Raw genomic sequence first — 22,237 nt, 5'->3', positions numbered from 1 at the left:
AAAACAGTCAATTTCACTAATTGGGTGTGAAAAGTCATTTGAATATTGGATTGGGTGGGTGACGTTTTATTTTTTTTCACTCATCAACCATGCACGGTGAGTCAATTTCACAAATTGGGTGTGAAAAAAAGTACGTGGAAATTCATTTTTTTTATTAATGTGGTTTGCTTGTAATAAACTTATGCTGATAAATAAGTAAAAAGCTATTTCATTTGTTATATAATTTTCTCCTCTCCTTGCAAGCTAATTGGTTTTCATTTCTTTTGCTAAAGTAAATTAAATGTATAGGTTGTAGAGGTTGCAGTTAACCTATTCAAAGAAATGTCTAACATATGTTGTGGTAAAATGTTTTTGTTTGTTTTCATGTTTTTACATTTTCTTTTAAATTCTAAATATATGCTATGGTTTTAGGTTTTCTTTTGGTCATTAGTGATACGTTTTTCATTAAGATAAAGAGAGCAGTCCAACTGTGGAAGCGTCGAGATGAAAGAAGAACTCATGAGTATTCCAACATAATTCTAAACATGCACAAGAGAGGCAATATTATGGTTTGCAACCAAAATGTCACCACATTTCATTATCACCAATTAAGCAACAATAGTACATGTACAACCTTTACCCTTCAATTCTATGATGTTGCACAATCCAAACAAAATGTGCAATCACTATTAACTCAATTCCCATGCACAAAATGTACAAGTATGATCTCATTTCATATGTTGGTTTTAGAATATCATTACACTAATGGAGAAGAAGAGCCAAGAAGAAGAAGAACTTGTGCAATTTTCATCTTTTTAAATTTTATGGCTGCACAAAAAATTACAACAAAAAAAAAGAGTATAATGCAACAAATATATTTCATTTGTTGCACTACCCAAAAATCCAACAAAACATGCAAAAGGATCTTGCTCAACTTCCCAATGCTTTACCCCTTTATTTATATTGGGAAATAAAAAAATCAATATGTACTTGTTCCTACAAAGTACCCAAATTTCAAGTCAATAAGGTAAATTTAGCATATATATCTACATGAAGTAGTTGAGTAAGAGAAATTTTTTCTTGCAAACTTGTCATCATATTAGAGTTTTCTTGTGTTGAAAATGCTAATAACCACTCATTTTCATCCTCATGATTACGTACAGATGCGCTATAATCAAGAGCAAATTTTTATGATCCATGAAAAACATGGCTTAAATTCTTAGCAGCATTTTGATACACATACCAAACACAAAGTCAATGAGAAGCTTCAGGAAATACATGTAAGATTGAGTTAGCCATTGCAACGATATGTTAGAATCGTCTTTGGCTGCTTTCCAAACATCGCTTCAAGGAAAGTCTCAAATAACCACTTAAACGATTTTGCAATTTCATCGTACAACAAGCTATACCAAATACTATTGTTTGCTTATGATGATTAACCTCGACAAATGGTGCAAATGGTCAACCATATTCATTTGTTCAATATGTCGTATCAAAGCAAACAACATCCTCAAAGATGCCATAATCACTTATATAACGTGAATCAACCCAAAATATATTTGCGATCATATCATCCTCATCAGGTTCAAAATAAATAATCCAACTGCACTTTCTGAAAATATTGCAATATAGCACCAACATCTCCCTTTTCCATATTCGTCTTTCTCTTTTTTATGTATGTAATTTCAGTAATCTTTATCCAAAAATTCATGATTCTCTCATCCCCCAACTTAGCTACTCATTAGTTCCATAGTGGCTTTAATTCGTATTCCTGATTTTTTAGCATCATCAACATGTTCTTTTTTAGATTTAGACATACATCTATTAATCCTAGGAAAATTCTACAATCCTTTGTTGTATTGATACACCAAATGATACAGACCATTGAATTGAGAAAAACATATATAGGCTAATCTACAACATTCAATTTGGGGTAACTTGAAAACATGTTATTATAAGTTAAAATTAAAATATATTTATATATAAAAAACCACGCTAGAACGAGAAAACGTGAAAACCAAAAATGTGAAAACCACTCTTAACACTTCTTCTTCTTCATTAAAACTCGATCTTAGCTCTTCTTATTCTCCATTAGAACTCGTTTTGCTAGCGTTGTCATTGCACTGGAACTATTGAGAGAGTAGGTACATAGCTCATCTGGTGGTGGGTCTTATTCATGATCTAAGGCTTTGTTGAATCTTGTTTCGTCGTTGTCATCGGGTTGGTGGAATTGAGGTGATCGTTGGGCTAGTGGAACAAAGGTGATTACTAGACTTGTCATGTTCATTTATGACAACACATATAACAATTATTTTCACAAATGGTTCATGGTATACAAGCTTTTGGAGGATTGCAATGCAAAACTTAGTAGATCTTGAAATCGGGTTCAGGACCGACATTCAATCTCTTCTTAATCTGCTCATGAGCAATTACTTGTCGGGTTTTGCCTTTGCTTTAGCTTTCAACGCATTGAAGTCTTCATAAGGAGTTCTCTTGTGGGGACCCGACTTTCTATTCGCTATTGCACGAGTCACTATCGGATCCCTTGTTGAAGTTGAACCACAATTCTCTATGAACAAACTTTTTACGTTGTTATGACCCATTTTATCCTAGTGCCAATAAATCATTACAAAATAGCATTTACAAATCAATATAACTAAAACAAACATATATTAGATGATAGAATATGCATAAAATAAGGACATCTAACTTTGTTATTACATTGGGAGAAAACCAAATAAAAATACAACGTAATCCATAGTACATTGATTTCTGCAAATCAAATACTCGATGATTTTCATCATCCAAACATGTAAACCTACAAGTAAAATTATGAAAACACATACAAACAAGCTACAACCAATACTCATCGTACCTCATTATGAAGTCGTTTTGCATGCTTTCTCTCACGGATGACTTCAACAGAGGGAGCCAAAGTTTTATCAAGATTTGCAAATCCTTTCACATTGTCACCTTGGTCGTTGAGAGTTCCATCTTGTTTCTCTGGCCTACTTTTTTGAGGTTTAGTATTTCCAGGGTCTACTTGTCCCCCATCACACCCCATATCAAATATGCTATCATTTTCCTTATTCAGTTTAACTTCCTGTTGATGAGGGCATGGAGCGCGCAATGTTATTTCTTTCTCTTCATTTTTTGATGATAACTCATAAATAACCTTGAAGAGTGATTCGTCCATACGAGCAACAGTGGCCACCAAAGTTGCCCACATCCTTTCTTATTGAACTTAACTCTTCAGCAAAGTGAGTCATTGTTTTTGCATAATCTCCGAGACTTCTAGATTTAATTGTGATAACAACTACCTTATCACTTTCAAACCCCCCTTTTTTGTAGCCACTTCTTCATTTTTTTTAGTCTCTACTTTCCCCCACGCAGCGAGTGGTAGTACAAGCCTATTCATAAGTACGCTACCATAAGCTATAGCATGAAGGTAAAACAATTGAAGGACTAACATGCAACCACCAATGTAAACTTGATTGTTCTCTTTAAATGACCTGAAACTATCTAATAAAAATATGAATGAATAACTTGCCCAATTTTTCCTTGCTATCTCTTAACAGAAGCAGATATTTTAGATTCACATACACGGAAGTGGTTGGACATAGCAACGTGCATAGAGCAAACATGGCAAAACCAACTTTGAAAAAGTCACCTGCTTCTTTTGTCCCCACCATCATCTGCTTCAACTCATTACTCTTTAAAAGCTTCTTCCCAACTTAAAAAGAATTTCACACCTTTACAATGTATTACTCATGCATGTATCCAGTGAAGTCAACTTCCTCTCCTCCATCCTTAACACCCATTATGCACACAAAGTCATCCACAGATATCTTAAGTGTTTTCTCATGTAGCACGATTGATGATTCACAAGGATTCAGTTTATCAACCAAAAAACGACACATTGAAAGAGATAGTTTTCCTCACTTCATTTTCAACAACTAAACAAATCTCATTTATTCAATGGCTGCTTTTTTCTCATCACTTCAAACATTTATAGTATCATTTACATCCTTCGAACTGCATCGTGTGGCTATCTTCAAACAACTCTTCTTCGAGAAGTTCATTGAAGGTTTTTTAGGTTCATACTCTGCTTTCTGAGTAGCACCCAACTGTTGCCATATATCAGCGATTTCCTTCTTGGTCTGAGGAAGAAAATAATAAAATTTTATCAATTCATTATAAGTTGTGAGCTATAATGTCTCTATTTAAATGTATTGTTGCCAATTTATCACCTTAGTATCCACCTTCTCCACTATTTTTTGTTGCTTCATTTCATCGCCCTTTATTTTCCTATTTAAAACATTCACATAAAAAGTACTTCATATACTAGAAGAGACGTTTAACACTTAGAGCAATTCCACCGATGAGCTGAGCCCAAGGTTGAGGGGCAAAAAAAAAAGTCGTTCCAGTGGTGAGCCCAAGCCCAGGCTGGGAGTGGGTCCTACGAAGTCGAGCTGGTCCGAAGGCCAGTTCAGCCCGAGGTCGAGCCAGCATGTTGTAACATCATGCGCGACGTCAGCTTGACGCAATCTCTAACGGGTTGAAGCCACGTGTCACGCCCACAGCGCTCCGATCTGCTTCTCCAAATCCAATCCAACAGCTGGCTTTTTTTTTGCAATAAAATTATGAGAAAAAAAAATCGAAATTTTTTTTAAAAAAATACTAAAAAATTTTGATTTTTTTTTTCTAAAATACCTATCAATACCCTTCACTTTCAACACCAATCCTCATACATTTTATTATACTTATACTATTATTCACTATTTACTCAACATTTTCCTCTCTTTCACCTTGTATTTTTATTTCTTATTTTTATGGTTTCTTCTATCGAAACCGGAGGGGCGTGGAGCACCATGGAAGATGTTTCCTTGTGTGAGGCTTGGCTCCAAGTTTGTCATTGTCCATGTCAGGCAATGAGATGAAATTTTTTCATATGTGGAAAAAAAAGTTCATGCCGAATTTTGTGAAAAAATTCCGGGGTCGACTCGTACGGAGATTACATTGTCTAGTATGTGAAAAATTCTCAATAAAGAGTTGGGAAAATGGAGAGATGCCTTGGTAAAAGCGATGGACAACTATAGAAGCGGGGAAAATCGTACTAACAAGGTAAGTATTTTGTAATTTTTGTTTTATTAAGTTTAATCTCCTAATATATATATTTTGTTAATATTTATTGCATTTTCAATATTTTGTTAATATTTCTTGCATTTTAAATATTTTGTTAATATTTCTTGCATTTTCAATATTTTGTTAATATTTCTTGCATTTTCAATATTTGTTAATATTTCTTGCATTTTCAATATGTTGTTAATATTTCTTGCATTTCCAATTGTTTCTTAATTTTCTTGCACTTCACAATTTATTTGTAAGGTTAATTGCATTTCCATTATTTTTTTTTTGTTACTTGCATATCCAATATATTTTAAATATTTCTTGCATTTCCATTTTTTTGTTAAATAGATGATTCAAGCACAGATGTGGTTCGGTGCAACCGGGGGTGGCAAAAAAAGTTTCAACCATCATGAATGTTGGGAGGTGGTGAAATATTGCAAACGCTTCATAATTATTCCGACGGGTCCCGCCGTTGTGTTAAACGAGACGCCACTCCGTGATTCAATGACATCGGATTCACCTCTCGATTCCCCTATGAGTCAAGACTCACCCATCGAAAAGGAGCCGAGGCCCATTGGCCGAAAGGCTGCGAAGGCAAAGAAAGCGGGTAATTCAAGCAATAATAATTCAAAGTTTTTGGAGGAAATTGCAAGGCAGAACGGCATAAGAATTGAAATGGAGCAGAAACGCCAAGATAACGAGTTGGCAATTCAAGCCGAGTATGCACGAGAAAGGGAGTATTTGCGCAAAAAAGATATGGACAAGACGGATCGGGAAACCATGGCGATGGATACAAGCCATATGTCCCCTGAAACAAAACAATTTTGGAAGCTAGAACGAAGGGATGTTATGAGAAGAAGACTTTTCCGGGATGATGGGCCTAGCAACACGGATTGGTTAAATGATGGAAACCATTAAATTAGTTGGCATACCTTTTATGTATTTGTATTTTTCATGTTTTCTATTAAAGTTGTTGTAATTCATGTATTTTATTTTAGTAGTAGTAATTCTTAATGACTTGTATTGGATTTCTTTATTTAATAAACAAAGCATTCAATAAAATACCTTTTTATTCAACATATTCCATACATCAAACAAAACAAAATTAAAATAAAAAAAACTACAAACAAGGCACAATAATAATAACAAACCACAACCAAACCATAATAAATAAATAAACAACACAACCAAACCATAACTAAATAAAACATAACCAAAGCATCTATGCTCCATCATTCATCTTCATTGCCTTTCACCGCCCATAGATGCTCCATCAAGTCAACTTGACGCATTTCATGAATATACGAAGATTGCATCTCTGTATATCGATCTATCATCCGGGTCATGAAACGACCATCCCTCACCAACGGTTCCGGCTCAAACGGTTCTCCACTTGGCCCCATGGGCCTTTCATAAATCCGTGTCAAGGCCGTGTTCATTGGATCCGGTTCGTAGACCTCTAAAGCATCATAATCGTACTCATCCTCCACAATCATATTATGGAGGATGATGCAAGTCATCATAATGCTTCTGAGGATCTCCTCATCAAACATACGGGCCGCACCTCGAATAATCAACCACCGAGCTTGAAGGATGCCAAAACACCTTTCGACATCTTTCCTGTATCCTTCTTGATAGGTAGCAAATAATTTTTGCTTATGGGATCGGGGATTCGGAATGGATTTGACAAAAGTGGTCCACCTCGGGTAGATGCCGTCAGCTAGATAATACCCCGTCTGGTACACTGTATTGTTGACTTGATAGGTGATATTGGGGCCTTGGCCTCTCAATACATCGTTGAAGACCGGGGATTGACCCAGCACGTTGAGGTCATTTTGGGATCCTGCAACTCCAAAGAAGGCATGCCAAACCCATGTGTCGAAGCCAGCAACGGCTTCAAGGATGATACTTTTTTGGCCTTTTCTATTTCCGTAATCACCTTGCAAGGCAGTTGGGCAATTCTTCCATTGCCAGTGCATGCAGTCGATGCTACCAATCATTCCTGGAAATCCTCGAGCTTCGGCTTTTTGTAGAAGCCGTTGGAGGTCCCTGGGAGTAGGTCTACGCAGGTAGTCCCTAGTGTACAGAGTTTCAACAGCTTGACAAAATCTTACCAAAGCCTCCAACGTAGTGGACTTCCCCATCCGGGCAATCTCATCCACCTGATCAGCAGATGCTCCATACGCCAACATTCGTATAACAGCTGTAAGCTTTTGCTCCGGAAGAAGCCCCAAAACCCCAGTAGCATCACACTTTTGAACAAAGTATGCATCATAATTGCAAATATCATGCATGACTTTATTGAACAAATGAGGTTGCATTCTAAATTGCCTTCGAAAATCAACATCAGAGTACAAAGAAGTTGGGATAAAATAATCTTCCAAAAGATTCTTACCTCGAGAATGCCTATGTCTGTCCACATTCCGGCGGCGGAAGACTTGTGAACCACGGCGGCGACCTTGGTTCTCTTCATCTTGCAAAGCCACTCCTATGACAACTTGTTCATCGACTTGTCTCTGCAACTCATTGATTTCATCTGCTTTACGGTTTCTCTAATTTGTTTCTCGCTCTTGCCTCTCCAAGCATCTCCTAAAATCTTCCATTGAGAATGAATGGAGTATGAATTCTAAACTCTGATAAACGAAAATATAGAAAGACGTGGTGTGAGAGGTATGAGCTGAGCCTCTGGTTTTATAGAAAATTTTGGCAAGATAGACATGCCACGTGGCTTGATTTGATTGGATGAAATTTGAAATTCATCCGAAATTTGAACCCAAATTTGTATGAATTTTGAATTTTGAAATTCATTCGAAATTTGAACCCAAAAATTTATCTAAATTTTGAATTTTGAAATTCATCTGAAATTTGAACCCAAAAATCTTATCCGGAAATTTTATCCGATTATGAATAGTCTTGACACGTAGGAACCCGGAAATCTTATCTGAAAATATTATGTAAATTAATTATTGAGGTAAAAAAATTTGTGAAAAAAATTTTAAAAAAATAAATAGTAATTGCCCTTAGCCATGGTAATAGGTGGAAACACAAAATACTATTTGCAAGGGCAACCACTATTCACATGAATAGTGGCTGCCCTACCTCCCCCCTTGCCATGGCTAGGGGCAAATGGGCGGAGTTGCTCTTATAGATAGTGAAAATAACCAATCTTGCGACTAATCACCATCTTTGACTCATCTTTTGTTGTGTTTGGATTTTTGCCCTTATTATGCACTTTACTTTTCTTTCTCACCATTTTATAATTCCAATTAATGATGAGCCTATATTAAACAAGAAAACTATTTTATCATATCAAATATACTCAATCAAAAATAATAACATGTCAACTCATATGCAAATTGTTAGATTATATCACACAAACTCAATGGGAAAATAACATTTCAACTCATATGCAATTGCCAAATGAGATATGAAATTGCAGGACCCTTAGTCATTGCATGTTTGTGTTCCAATATATCTCCCTCTACGCATTCAACGTAATTCTCAGGCATCCACAACTATTTCAATGCTTGTTCTTATGCTATCCACTTTTACGGAAATTTTACAATTTTTAATAATATGTGAACGAAATTAAATGCATATTAGGTTACCACCCAAAATTTTTTAAATCTTTTAACTCATTTCATAGTTCGAATATCCAAGAATACAACATATTACACAAAACAAAAAGTTGTCTTATCAAATAAACTCAATCGAAAAGTAACAAGTATGTCAATTGCCAACTAGGTGATATGAAATTGCATTACCCTTAAGCAATTGCATTTTCGTGCTATAATATATCACATTCTGCATGTCCAATATAATTTCGAGGCATCACGAAACACTTTTAATGATTGTTCTCAGCCTACTGATTGTAATGACAATTTTACAATTTTACAATTTTTAATAAGGTTACCCACCCACAACAACTAAATTCATATTACGCTTTCAAAAATTAACTTAAAGTGATGAGGTTAGGGTTTAGCAAACCACTAGTCATATTACGCAATACTAATTTTACAAAAGATTAGGGTTTATCAAAAGATAAAATGAGATTCTTCAATACTACCATTACAAAACTTCAAACCAAGTGCTTTAAACCTTAAGTAAATAGTTGCCAATCAATTGAGGAATCTTCACCACATAACATATGTCAACTCATATACAATTGCCAAATCATAGAAACAAATTGCATGAACCCTATATAATTGAATTTTAGTCAGTCATATCGAATAAACTCAAAAAATAACATGTCAACTCATATTCCATTTATCAAACTGATTTTTATTGAACCATATATGAAATTGCATTCTCGCTAGTCATATCAAACAAACTCAATTGGAAAGTAATATGCCAACACATATGCCAATTGACAAACAAAAACTAGTCATTGCATTACCCCTATGCAATTGTGTTTTTGTGCTCCAATAAATCATCTTCTAAACATCCAATGAAATTCTCATGTCAAATTGCAATGCTACTGACTTTCATGCAAATTTTACAATTTAGAATAAAGTTACCTACCCAAACAAATTAAATTCAAATTTTGTACAAAACTTAGGTGAGGTTAAGTTTTATCCATAAACATAATTAACTTTAAAAAAGGTGAGGTTAGTTATAGCTTAACAAGAGATAGGGAAGATTGCTCAATACTATCCTTAGAAAGCTTTAACCCCAGTGATATCCAGTGCTTTAAACCTTTGGAAACTAATTCCTAAATACTAGAGGAAGCTTTCGTGAGAATCCCTAAATACTAGAGAAAAACATTTACATGTTGCTTTCGTGAGAATTCCCCTTAATCTTAAGTTGAAGCTGTGGTGAGAATCCCCCTTAATCTTGACCTGAAGCTGTGGTGAGAATCCTCCTTAATATTGACCTCTTGCTTTCGTGAGAATCTCTCTAAACCTTCACATGTTACTGTCATGAGAATTCCTAAATACTAGAGAAAGAAGCCTTAACCTTTACCTGCTATAGCAGGTTATGTTTATAAATCAAATAGCATGTGCGTTGCACATGCTCCATTACAGACAAAAGGCACATCCATGCGCTTGGTGCACTATAGAAGGTGTCATGTGAATGATGTGCAAATTTAGAAAAATAAATGCATTAGTTTATTAATTAGTTACAGTAAATGATGTAGAAGCAGTTGAGTAGTTGGCCTTAACCAAAACCAATCTCATTTAGCATATGTTCTTTCAAATCAATCTCACTTAGCACCTATTCTTTCAAGATAGTTACAATAAATATTATATAGTAACCTATAATATTTACAACATCGCAAAACTTTTAAAATTTGTTGCAACCAAGGATTGCCTTATTGTAAGTTATAGAGGATTTTTTGCGAGCTAATGAGTATCACAATAAAGGTAGAATTGTAGGCAGGTTAACCAATTATTAAAAAACATTCGTTGTAGTCTCAAAGAACACTTCAGAATTATCAAAGAAATTATTTCATTGTGATAGAATAAAAATTTCCTATTACTTATCACCTCTAAATCATTGTTATGGTAGCTTTATTTGCAAACACTATTATCATATTACGGTTTAGGATCAGAAACTGGGTTTTGTTGGAAAGTAAATATAGACTTCTTAGGTTTTTTCCCCTTATTAATCATACATGGTTTTAGTTTATTAGATTCATCCATTGCTTTAGTTGTTCTGTTATATGCCATATTAAAATTCAATAATTCATTGGGATTTACTAGTCTATTTGTTGCTAACTTTTTTCTTCTTCTTCTTTCAATCAAGTAGACATATGCAATATTAGCCACTGTCAAAGAGATTGATTATGATTTAGTGGCTCCAATAATAAAACCAAGATGTGTTTCTGAGATCACACATTTTTATATTGGGTCGAGTAAAACATAAAACAAAGTTGTCCCGCATGTTGCACAATTGTTCTTCAATGCAAGAACAATTTTCACAGAGTTGTCAGATGCTCACTCATACATTCCATGACATCAATTTTATTTTCTTGATTATACCCACTTATTCTCTCGCATAGATAACAATGACATCCTCACAGGTAATAATATATAGGCTTTTTATCACAAAACGTCCTTGACATTTACGAAACTATCAGATTGCATCCTTAAAGTTTTTTTGTATCATTCATGGTCCCTAACATTAATATGGGTGCTCTTAAATAGTTCCTCAGTCAAAAAAACTGTTAAATTCAGGGATATAATCGTCAAATCAATCCAAAATTATAAAAAATATATATTTTATTTCCTTCCCTTCTCTTTTTCTTTCTTCTTCTTCTTGCACTCCTCAATTATAAGCAAATGGGTCTGTGTCTGTGGATTTTTCACATGCTCTACTGTGTCTGTGTCTGTGGATTTTTTTTCCATCTTTTTTGTGGTCGGACTTTCACTGATTTGTTCAGACAAAATTATTAGGAAGTGTTCTACTAGAAGACTATGGAAGTTGTGAGGACTTGCTTCTCGCGGAGTTGCCATTTGCATATATTACATTTTTGGGGTGTAGACAATGAAGACTCCTACAACATTTTATGTTAAATAATAATCTGAGATCTTTAAGATATTTTGAACTTATGCAGATGGGGCAATCACTTGAAGCACTTCTACAGTGGAAATCTTTGGTCAGTCTTTTATTTGATAATAAGTTGAAAACGAGGTTGTTGGCTAAGGGGCCAGTTAACACCCAAGCTAAGTTTGCTAAGGGGCCCACTCAGTCTATCAGGCTTGTAGATGCTCTTGCATCAGACGCAAAATATAGATGCAGTATATGTAGCCAATGAGGTTATAGAAGAAGCGAGGAAGAAGAAAAGCTGGGTTGTTTGCATGATAGATTATGAAAAAGAAAATGAATGTGTGGAACTTTCTGGAATTATTTTGGAAGTTGAATGTTTTCGAGAAAAAAATTGCCATTTGCTCACAGACATACATGTATCAATTTTTGCTTATAATTGAGGAGTGCAAGAAGAAGAAGAAAAGAAAGAGAGAAGGGAAGGAAATACAATATATCTATATATATATATATTTTTAATTATATAATTTTGGATTGATTTGATGATTATATCCATGGATTTAACAGTTTTTTTGTCAGATGGACTATTTAAGAGCACCTATATTAACGTTAGGAACCATGAGTGATCAAAAAAACTTTAAGGATGCAATTTGATAGTTTCGCAAACGTCAGGGACGTTTTGTGATCAAAAGCCTAATATATATATCCTCCAAAAATATGCATTTATGTATAATATGTATTTATTAGCAGTTTTTACACATTTTAATAACCTTACAATGCTAATGTGTCAAATTGCAAGATGTTTTGGAAGAAAAAATGGTTGGCAACTGAAGACTTGAAACAAAATGTGAAATTTACATTTAAAATATCAGGTTAAGATGTTAACAAAGCATCTATAAATTTTCAAATTGTTACACCTCTTATTAAAATGTTTTTTCTTTGATGTCTGTTGATCTAGAAGAGAGGGTGTTAAAATCATAATTTGGGGTTACACTGCAAAGACCTTTGATGTTCAAAGCTTTAGAACAGTTACTAACACCAATATTTGCGGCTTTTACAAGCATCAAGGTTAAACAATTCCAACATATCCAACTTATTTTTACTTTTTTCCATTATTCATACTTCATTTTAAATAAAGTAAAATTTGATTTGTCATTTATAAACACGCATGAAAAACTGTTCTAAACATCAATGTTTCAACTTTGATTTTCGTCAATCCAGATGTATAAGAATTGGCGCCATACAAAACGACGTGTGATTTTTTACCCCCCCTTTTTTTTTTCTTAATATACAAATGTGTTTCTCATTTAACCTAAGCTAACAACCCCTTCTTATAAAAAATTAAATATAAAAAAAAAACACAGCTTTAGCGATTCTACACATGTTGTTAGGATCGTGCCTCCTTCTGTAATGCAACAAATGAGACCTCAACAATTAGAAGCTGCTAAAAAACTATATGTGGAAGATTTGAATGTTCTTGATCTAGATGTGCACAAGGTAAAAACACCAACCTTCTTCTTTTGCCTTTGTATTATTCTTAACTCAATACACAACCTTATAAATTATTAAAACTAAAACTTATTTCACTTTTCTCTTATCACTCTTTGTTTTATAATTATTTTCATTATATTAACCACTTTCTTTAAACATGTTCTACGATGCTTATGTTCTATGTAGAGTAGAGATTACACGATTTGATATGCGTAATGGATGGTGGTACACAGCATGCACGTCTTGCTGCAAACAACTGAGAACAGTCCCCATAGTGATCAGCTGGTTTGTCCAAAACACAACAATCAAATTTCTTCATCTAAATGTTTTTTATAAAATTTAAGCACAACTATCTTTGATTATTAAAACATTATATGAATTTTGAATATAGGTTTAAAGTGAGTTTTGTTCTTAAAGAGTCAATCGATAAAACCAATGTCATGATTATTAGAAGACCATCATAGCAGTTGTTTAGAACTTCTTGCTATGAGTTAGTTGTCGAGAAAGGTTTTACCAACCAACAAGAGTTCCCAGATGCAATTCTAGGAGCAAGAGGGTAGTTTTAAAAATTTCAGCTTTGATTTGGCACAATGAAAAATGATTCGAACATAAGCGATCTACTTATCCAAAATGACAAAGTGAAACTTCTTCAATCAAGCTCCAAGTCATTTGATCAAAAATTGGTTGAACACGAAAAGAAAGATATGGTTACCCAACTGCTTCCACTCACTCCACCACTTTTCTAAAAACAAGCTCCACCTACATCTTCACCCTTTGACCTAGCACTTCTCCAACAGAGTTCACTTCAGATTCAAAGAAAAGGTATAGACTTGTAGTTAGGAAAGTTCTTTTCAGCTCTTTTACAAGGAAAAAACTAAAAAGGGGCAAAGAATGCTTGAGTCACCACTCTATGCGGTCCAAGAATCAACAAGCCCGGACAAGCCTTCTGACAAAAAAAGATCCTAACACTGGGTAAAAAAGTTTCTAAATTCAAAAGTGTTTTGAAAAAGTAGTTGTAGTTTCCAGTTGTTATTTAGTAGCTTGGCATCCAATTATTCGATCAAATAGCACTTCAATTAAATCCGACCATTACAAGAAAAAACCATCATATAGAGAAACCCCACCGACTTTATTTTCTCCTCATAAAACCTCAAATTCACCATTTCACCCAGCACTTCTCCAGTAGAGCTCACTTCAGATTCAAAGAAAAGGTATAGACTTGTAGTTATGAAAGTTCTTTTAAGTTCTTTTACAAGGAAAAAACTAAATAAGTTAAGATTTATTAACTTCTTCACATCAATATTTTCACATTACCTAACGCTTACTAATGCTTTTCTTTTATTTATTTTTTTTATTTTACATGTGTCTAAGTAATGTTACAACTAAAAAGAAACCTTACAAAAGTCTCATTGTCAAGACTCCAGAAAAAAAAAAATTGTCAGATTATGACAATATCCCAATCATCGCTTTTAGGAAGAAAACAACCCAAGCCAACTCCAAAGCCACCTCTGCTGCCCCCAAAATAGAGTTTGTATTCTTTCATTTACAATTCATTAATCTCACTGAGATTCACAATAAAAGTCATTGCATACATTAAACATCCAATCACTCTAGAATATTCCAATTGATCTATTGCTCTTCCATTGTTAGGATATAACTTGATATGTGGGTCATAAGGTGTTAAAACCAGAGTACAATCAAAATTATAAAATTTTCTAAGTATCTTCTCAATATAATGTGATTGAGTCAATATCAATCCATCATTATATCTTTTGATTCTCATACCAAGTATAACATCAACTTCACCTATGTCATTCATATCAAAACTTGATGATAAGAATTTCTTTGCTGTGTTTATAACTTCTAAATCAATTCCAAAGATTAATATATCATCTACATATAAGCAAATGATAACTCCCTTTCCATTTTGAAACTTGCTAAACACATTTGTCTGAATCATGTATCCTAAATCCATTGGATACAATCACCTTATCAAACTTTTCATGCCACTGTTTTGGTGCTTTTTTTAAACCATATAATGATTTAATTAAATTGCACACTTTATGCTCTTGTCTGGGCATGACAAAACCTTCTGGTTGATGCATATAGATCTCTTCATCTAATTCACCATTTAAGAATGTTGTCTTAACATCCATTTAGTGAATTCAAACTTGTAGATAGATGCTAAGGCTATGAGAACTCTTATGGTTGTTGTCCTAGCAACTGGAGCATATTTATTAAAGTTTTTTATGCTTTTCTTTTGTGTAAAGCCTTTGGCAATCAACCTTTCTTTAAACTTGTCAATAGTTTCATCTGCTTTCATCTTCTTTTTGAAGATCCACTTACACCCTATTGGTTTAGAATAGGGGGTAAGTCAACTAATTTCCAGGTTTTATTGCCCATGATTGAGTCAATCTCATCATTGATTGCTTCTTTCCAAAAAGCTGCATCTTGTGATTTCATTGTTTCCTCAAATGTAAGAGGATTCGACTGTGTACTTGATGTAATCGTAATTGTCTTACTATGTGAGTCTCTTGTACCTTCAACTAGATACATAATGAAATCCGGTCCAAAAGATTTTTCAATTCTTTTTCTTTTGTTCTTTCTAGTCTCACTAGGTTCGTCATCATTATTAGATGCATTAGACAGATTTTGTTCTTGGTTCTCAACCCTTGGTGGAACCTTCACCAATTCCTTAGTGTCTTTATGTATAGATTGAAATCTACCCTTACAAAATTCAGCATCTGTAGATTTGATAACGGTGTTAACACTTATTGAATCATTTGGTTCTATGACAAGAAAGTTAAGCAAATAATCCATGTGGATACATTATCTTTCAGACTTTATTTGCCCTCACTACTTGTGTGCAACAAGGTTAAGCAAATAATCCATGTGGATACAATGAAGCCTAGCTTTAAAACTATATGTTGTCAATGTTTTGCACAACCACAGACAACCCCGAACACACTCAAGAATGTGACAAAGATACTCAAGAATATCTAGAAGTTATTTCTACATATTATAGTCTCTAGAAGGTTTTAATTTGTGAAATATGATGGAGGAGAGTAATTCAAACACTTAGGCACCAAGAGACACATCTAAACACCTAAAAGGTATTTCAAAATCGCACCCCAAACATGTGATGACCGGTCGTTTTATACTGAGACGAAGTATGTAGCTTCTTGCCAACGACCGGTCGCTTTTTACAATAACTTTATATTATGAAAATCTTCAACAAGTTATCGAACCATTCTTTTATTAATGTTATGAATTTAATTAAATCTTGTTTTGTTTTAGTTTATGAGTTATTTGAGTTTATTTATTTACCAATTTAGGATTAAAAGATTTATGGTATGTTTTAGAACTCTAATTTTTTGTTAAATATTTGAATTTGAAGTTCCAATTTCGTTTAGGGTGTCTTAAGAAGAAATTGGAAACAATGGTTACTTGAGGCCTCCTTAGAGATCTTGTACCCATCATCTAGAAGAGAAAAATCTATTAAATATTTATATCAGAACATAGAGATCCACAAACCTTGCTCATGTTGACAAATTCTCCAAGTTGCTTTGGCAAGCATGGCTTGGTTCATCTACATGGTTTTCTTAATTCCTAGCCCCTTTTAGTTTTGGGTCATACACCTAGCCCCAACTTGTGAGCTGAATCTTCTTGGCTCCTTCAACATCTCCCCAAAGAAAGTCTTTGTTGAGCTTATATAAGGAAATTTGGCCATAAAAGGATTATTTGCTAATTTTAATAATTTAGGTTAGGATCTTAGGGTTGTTTGGTATCCTACTCAAAAAAATGAACTCAAAAATCCTGAAATTTTTTTTTATATAAAAAACATGAATGTTTAAATACTGATTTTATGATATAAAAACTTGTTTTGTATTGAATTTTAAACTATTTTTAAGATCTGAAAAAAAAATTGAAACTAAAATGAGAAAATCAGAAACCCTAATTCCAAAATTGAAATTAACAAAAGAGAGAGAGAGAGAGAGAGAGAGAGAGAGAGAGAGAGAAATATATATAAAACCTCACTTTTTTGTTTGTAATAATTGAGATTTTTTGAGTTTGGATTTTTTAAAAATTGGCCTAACAAACGGTTTTATTGGGCTTTGGACTTAAAATCTGTTTTTGAATTTATAAAATTAGAACCAAGTGGGATACCAAACGGCCCTTAATTTTCTAGAAGGGTAAAGTATATTGCAGGGGTTCACCAAAAACAAAAGTATATAGCGGGGCAAATCGCAAGTTACCTACAAATTTAGGGGCCGGAATTGGTAATTACTTTCCTTTTCTGTTTTGGTCCGTGGGCTGTTGTTGAGATTTAACCCAAGAGGGTGAAATCCGACCCGACTCGGATCCGTCTTCTTGCAGATCTCCACAAACTCATTTCCAGTTCCCAATTAGCAATTGGTGCAACAACAAAATAAGAAATCTCAAGGCTGAAACGTAATGTAGTATCTAATCTGTGAGATTTCTAAGGATTTTCTTTTGGGGTTGAAAATGAACAATTTCAGCGCTGAAGATCTGTCAACCATCGGAGGAATCGCAACGGTGTCGCTTCTGCATTCCTTCATACCCACGCATTGGCTCCCCTTCTCCATCGTAGGCCGAGCCCAGAAATGGACTCTCTCCCGCACTCTCTTCGTCAGTACGTTTCCTCTTGATCCTCCATTTTTCATTTTCTAGGGTTGTTTGGTCACTCACAGAGTCATAGTCATTGCTCATGAAGGTGAAGGTGAAGGTAAAATTGAGAGTGAAAATGTGCTTTCCTGTGATGTTCATGGTGTAAACTAGTTTAGAAGAATTCTGGATCTGCCATGATTTTTTTTCTTTGCTTTTAAGTTTTAAGCATTTCACTTTTTTGAGTTTAAGAATTGGAGGAAAATTAGAGGATTAGATACATGATTTTTCAAGTTTAGGTAAAAGCTGTAAAGGACCTTTAGGGAACCCTTGTTTAAATTTGTTGCTTTCCAGTCATAACCCAGTTCTCTTTGATGCTGCACAATTCAACTGTAGGATAATTTGGCATTGCATTAGAGAGAGCTAAGCAAGCTTAATCTGCTTAGATTAGATAGATACCAGGCAATCTGGACGAATGGTCTAAAATCAAAATTCAATTTGGCGTTGCTTGGAACATTCTCTAGTCCATTTTACTTTCCTCATTACAAGGTTTCCTAAGTAAGTTTGCAGCTGCCTTGCCTTGTCTACTGGGAAAAAAGGTGTTATATGTGGTCTTTGGTTCTCATAGTAAGAATTTTGGGAGTGTATAGTTTACAAAGTTGGAGAATTTTTCATATTAGACTGGGTGATGCCATCTGTCTGGCTTGTACACTTTAAACCCTGCGTGAGATCCCTGAGGGACTTTAGTTTTCATCCTTCTTCTTCTTCCTCCCTCCCCTCCTCTCTGTCTCTGTCCTTGTCTGTCTATCCGTCTGTCTGTCTCTCTTTCTGTATCACCATTACTATTTTACAACATTTTTTTTGTTTGATTCCAAGCATTATTGCATCCAACAAAACTGAGTCATTTTAGCGCATGCACTTTAGAACCTGTACTCTTTTCCAATCATGCTAACTTCAAACAACAATTTTCTTAACTATTCATAAGCCGTAATCCTTTACATAACTAATTGCAGGACACATTTACATGTTTTAAAATTCTCTCTCTCTCTCTCTCTCTCTCTCTCTCTCTCTCTCGCTCTCTCTGTCTCTGCGTCTCTCTCATATGCTTATTTAAATTTATTGTTTTTCAAAAGTTAGTTTTAGGAGATGGATGTGCTTAAAATTTAGCATTGTCTATCCTATCAAAGAAATCAAAATAAGGATTGCCAAGAACATTTTATTTATTTTTTATTATTTTTTATAACAAGAAACACACACACACACACACACACACACACATATATATATATTTTATTGATGTAAACAGAATAGAAATATTGCAAGATAACAAGCAATCCAACCATGAAGGTACAAGAAAGACCCCTATTACCAAACTGGCAGTACAATTATTAGTCTATCGATAACAACACTGACCAATTAAAATTTCATAATTGCCTGAGATATTGCAGCCTCCCAGTCCACATTAAAAACAACTTAGTTCTTTTGCAAAGTATTTGGGTATCTAAATGAGGACGTATGCTGAAAAAGTCTTGTACTATGAAAGATCTTGAAGAAACAATAAAAATTCCATACTATAGTACAAGCTGTTACACTTTGTTCATTGTAGTGCATTGGTTATATGCCTGCCTCAATAAACTTCATGACCCTTGAAAACATGTAGAAAAGTTTCTGTTGAGTCTGACTAATATTTATTGACTTAAAAACTTTACCTATTTGAGCTAAACAATTCCTGTAGACATGGCTTAAAAGTTGACTCAGGTGCCTTTACTTTTTCAAAGGTGGGGTTTGATGAACCTATTATTAAATCGCAGTACCATTCTTTAGTGCAATGCTGAAGGCTTTGGTTTCTTTTCAAGAAAAAGGCTTTGGTTGTCAAGAACACCTTGTAAGGGCCACCTAGGAAGGATTACAATCAAATTTTCTTTCCTGAGGACACTTTGTGGTGTCCTTTTCGTTAATACTTCAGCAGATCTAGACTTGACCAGTGCTTTCCTTTTCTGTCCCGAAACATATTAACTTCGTTTTTTCTAAACGAAAAATTCTAACACTATAGTGAAGCTGGTTGGTTGATTTTGGGTTACCTGACTGAGGTTTATAGTAAATGGGAATGCATGAGTCCTTGATCTGGAAGATGCCCATATATTTAAGCCAAGCTATATCTCTGTAAAAGGTTTTCTTTTCTTTTGTTCTGAGTTCACCGATACAAGATTATAGATTCTGAAAAAAATGCATAAAAATTCAGTGTTTAAATGTTATTGTGACAGTGCTTTCAGGACTCATGTTCACTCTGATATTTTCTTGTGCAGCTGCATTTGGAGCAGTCTTGCATGTAATTTCCACTTCAATACTCGGTATAACCGCAGTCACCATGGCAAATACCATAGCTGGCGAGGAAACAGTACATAAACTTGCTTCGCTTCTGCTCGTAGTTCTTGGTGGCGGTTACATTTTGTTGTTCTTAACTGGAAAAGGCGGTCACAGTCATTCACACAACCAACCCATGGAAAAGATGGCTGTTGCAGGACTTGTACTCGTTCCTGCATTGTCTCCTTGTGCAACCACACTTCCGGTATTTCTTGCTGTTGGGAATTCATCTTCCATGATGGTGCTTGCTATCATAGTGCTGCTATTCAGGTATCAATATTTTAGGATCAAGTTTTGAATTTCTTGTTTGTCTCTTGATTACCTAGTTATGACTTGGTTGCTGGAACTTTCATGAGCAAGTGCGAGAACTTAATTAGTAGCTTTTTTGGTTAGTAAATTGGCACAAAACGTTTTGAAGAGAAGTGGCTTTTTGCACCCACGTTTCACTGAGGGAAGAATAGATAACCAACGCAAAGTTAAATGTGCACATTCCTCTTCTTCTCAAATAAATAATGGCTTCAATCAATATTATTCAGTTATGTTTTCATTTATATTTGGGAACATTTCAGTCAATATGCACTGATGTTTCTATCAACCTTGATTTGGAAATCTTTATTGACCCCCTGGAGCTTTTCCAGTGTGAACTTAAACATTTTTCAGCCATCAGCAACACGAACCTGACATAATTCCTTCCAAACTTCCTTTTTTTTCTTTGGATATTTCATTTTCTCAGTTTGTCTCAGAAATCTTTGTGTTGAGCAGACCTTGTGAAGTGTTTGCCTAAGTGGCTTTTGTGGTTTACCAGACAGTTTAGATTTCTGAACATCCAGAATTGACTTTCTATTACTTGGTTGCTGCTAGGTTGATGGTTTTCTGGTCGGCCTAGCATTTAATTTAATTGGGCATTGAAATCATTGAATTACTGACATGATGTTCTGATCAATTGCCTGTATGTGGTCTAATTTATAGTGATTTGGAAACTCCTTCCGCTAACATAAAGATCCTTGCTTCATGGTATTGAATTACAGCACCATAACCGTGATGACTTCACTGGTTGCATTGTCATTCTATGGTGCCAGTCAGCTCAAGTTTCACTGGGTGGAGCGGTACGACAAACTTCTTGTTGGGTCGGTGCTTTGTTTGGTAGGAATGTTGACACTTGTTTTTCATGATCATGATGGAGAGGGAGGTGCCACTGGGGAGCATTTGCATAGGAAAATCATTGCCCTCTGAAGATTTTTGTCATCTTTCAAAGTGTATTTTGTGCCTTCAGGCAAAAGTTACGATAAGAGAATGTTGCTTCCGTTTGTATCAACCAGTGTATGCAGCTCTTCCTTTGATGTGCTATTAACGGAGTGTTGTAATGTTTGGTTCAATTGTTTCATTATGATGTTGTTATATATGACAGTTCTTCTGTCTCTGGTTTTGAGTAACTTGTTTTTGTACGTGTATTAAGTTTGTTGATCCATTACATAATTGTAACCAAGGTCTTAAATATCGATAGTTTCAGAAACATCAGTGGTTCAAAAACACGGAAATATTGATGGAAATATCGATATCGATAAAAATCGGATAAAATCACGGAAATTATGATAAATACATGGAAATTTTTAATGAAACTTTAGAAGAAGTTTATTTAGTCAATCATCTATTATTTGGACCCAAAAAAAAAAAAAGGGAAGGAAATGCATTGCAAGTGGGTTTGTGTGATTTAAGTTGATTATATTGCGACCTGATAAATTCTGTGACTTAGAAAATCTGAAGTAATTAATAAAGAGAATTAAACACCCCTTAGTAATTTATTTATTATTTTTTAATACAATATTTTACACTTTATAAATTGCATGATAAGATACACTGGACATGGTACACGTTGTTATATCTATTAATTTATCAAAAATTGAAAAATAATTAAAGATGTAAACCAACTTGATTTGTCATGAAAATTAGGCACTTTATCATGCTTAAAAAATAATAGTGAAGATTGAAAATTAACTAAGAACATAAATAAATTTATCCAATGAAGAATTAAATAGGAAATAAAGAAAATGATTATAGAAATTTAAGTAATTAAGCAACAATTTATTTCACGTTATTCATTGGACATGGTACACGTTCTTATATTTATTATTTATCAAAAATTGAAAAATAATTAAAGATG

At 34.2% G+C, this 22,237-nt stretch overlaps 1 protein-coding gene across 1 annotated transcript; it reads left to right on the top strand.

Moving 5' to 3' along the window:
- The first annotated feature begins 17,366 nt into the window (after positions 1–17,366).
- On the top strand, positions 17,367–21,547 carry LOC117633277. The gene is made up of 3 exons (XM_034367012.1): positions 17,367–17,740; positions 20,019–20,346; positions 21,105–21,547. Exons 1-3 carry the CDS (start codon positions 17,593–17,595, stop codon positions 21,307–21,309), a joined length of 681 nt encoding a protein of 226 aa, XP_034222903.1. The 5' UTR covers positions 17,367–17,592; the 3' UTR covers positions 21,310–21,547.
- The last annotated feature ends 690 nt before the right edge of the window (positions 21,548–22,237 follow it).

The sequence above is a fragment of the Prunus dulcis genome, chromosome 6 (genome assembly GCF_902201215.1).
Source record: "Prunus dulcis chromosome 6, ALMONDv2, whole genome shotgun sequence".
Lineage (NCBI taxonomy): Eukaryota > Viridiplantae > Streptophyta > Magnoliopsida > Rosales > Rosaceae > Prunus > Prunus dulcis.
The sequence above is the reverse complement of the archived record's forward strand: the minus strand, read 5'-3'. Positions and strand labels throughout refer to the sequence as shown.

Excerpts from the sequence above, each read along its gene's own strand:
- LOC117633277 (XM_034367012.1), top strand. The coding sequence starts at position 17,593 with ATGAACAATTTCAGCGCTGAAGATCTGTCAACCATCGGAGGAATCGCA. Across the intron at positions 17,741-20,018 it reads CTCCCGCACTCTCTTCGTCA|CTGCATTTGGAGCAGTCTTG; the intron begins GTACGTTTCCTC and ends TTTCTTGTGCAG. Across the intron at positions 20,347-21,104 it reads ATCATAGTGCTGCTATTCAG|CACCATAACCGTGATGACTT; the intron begins GTATCAATATTT and ends ATTGAATTACAG.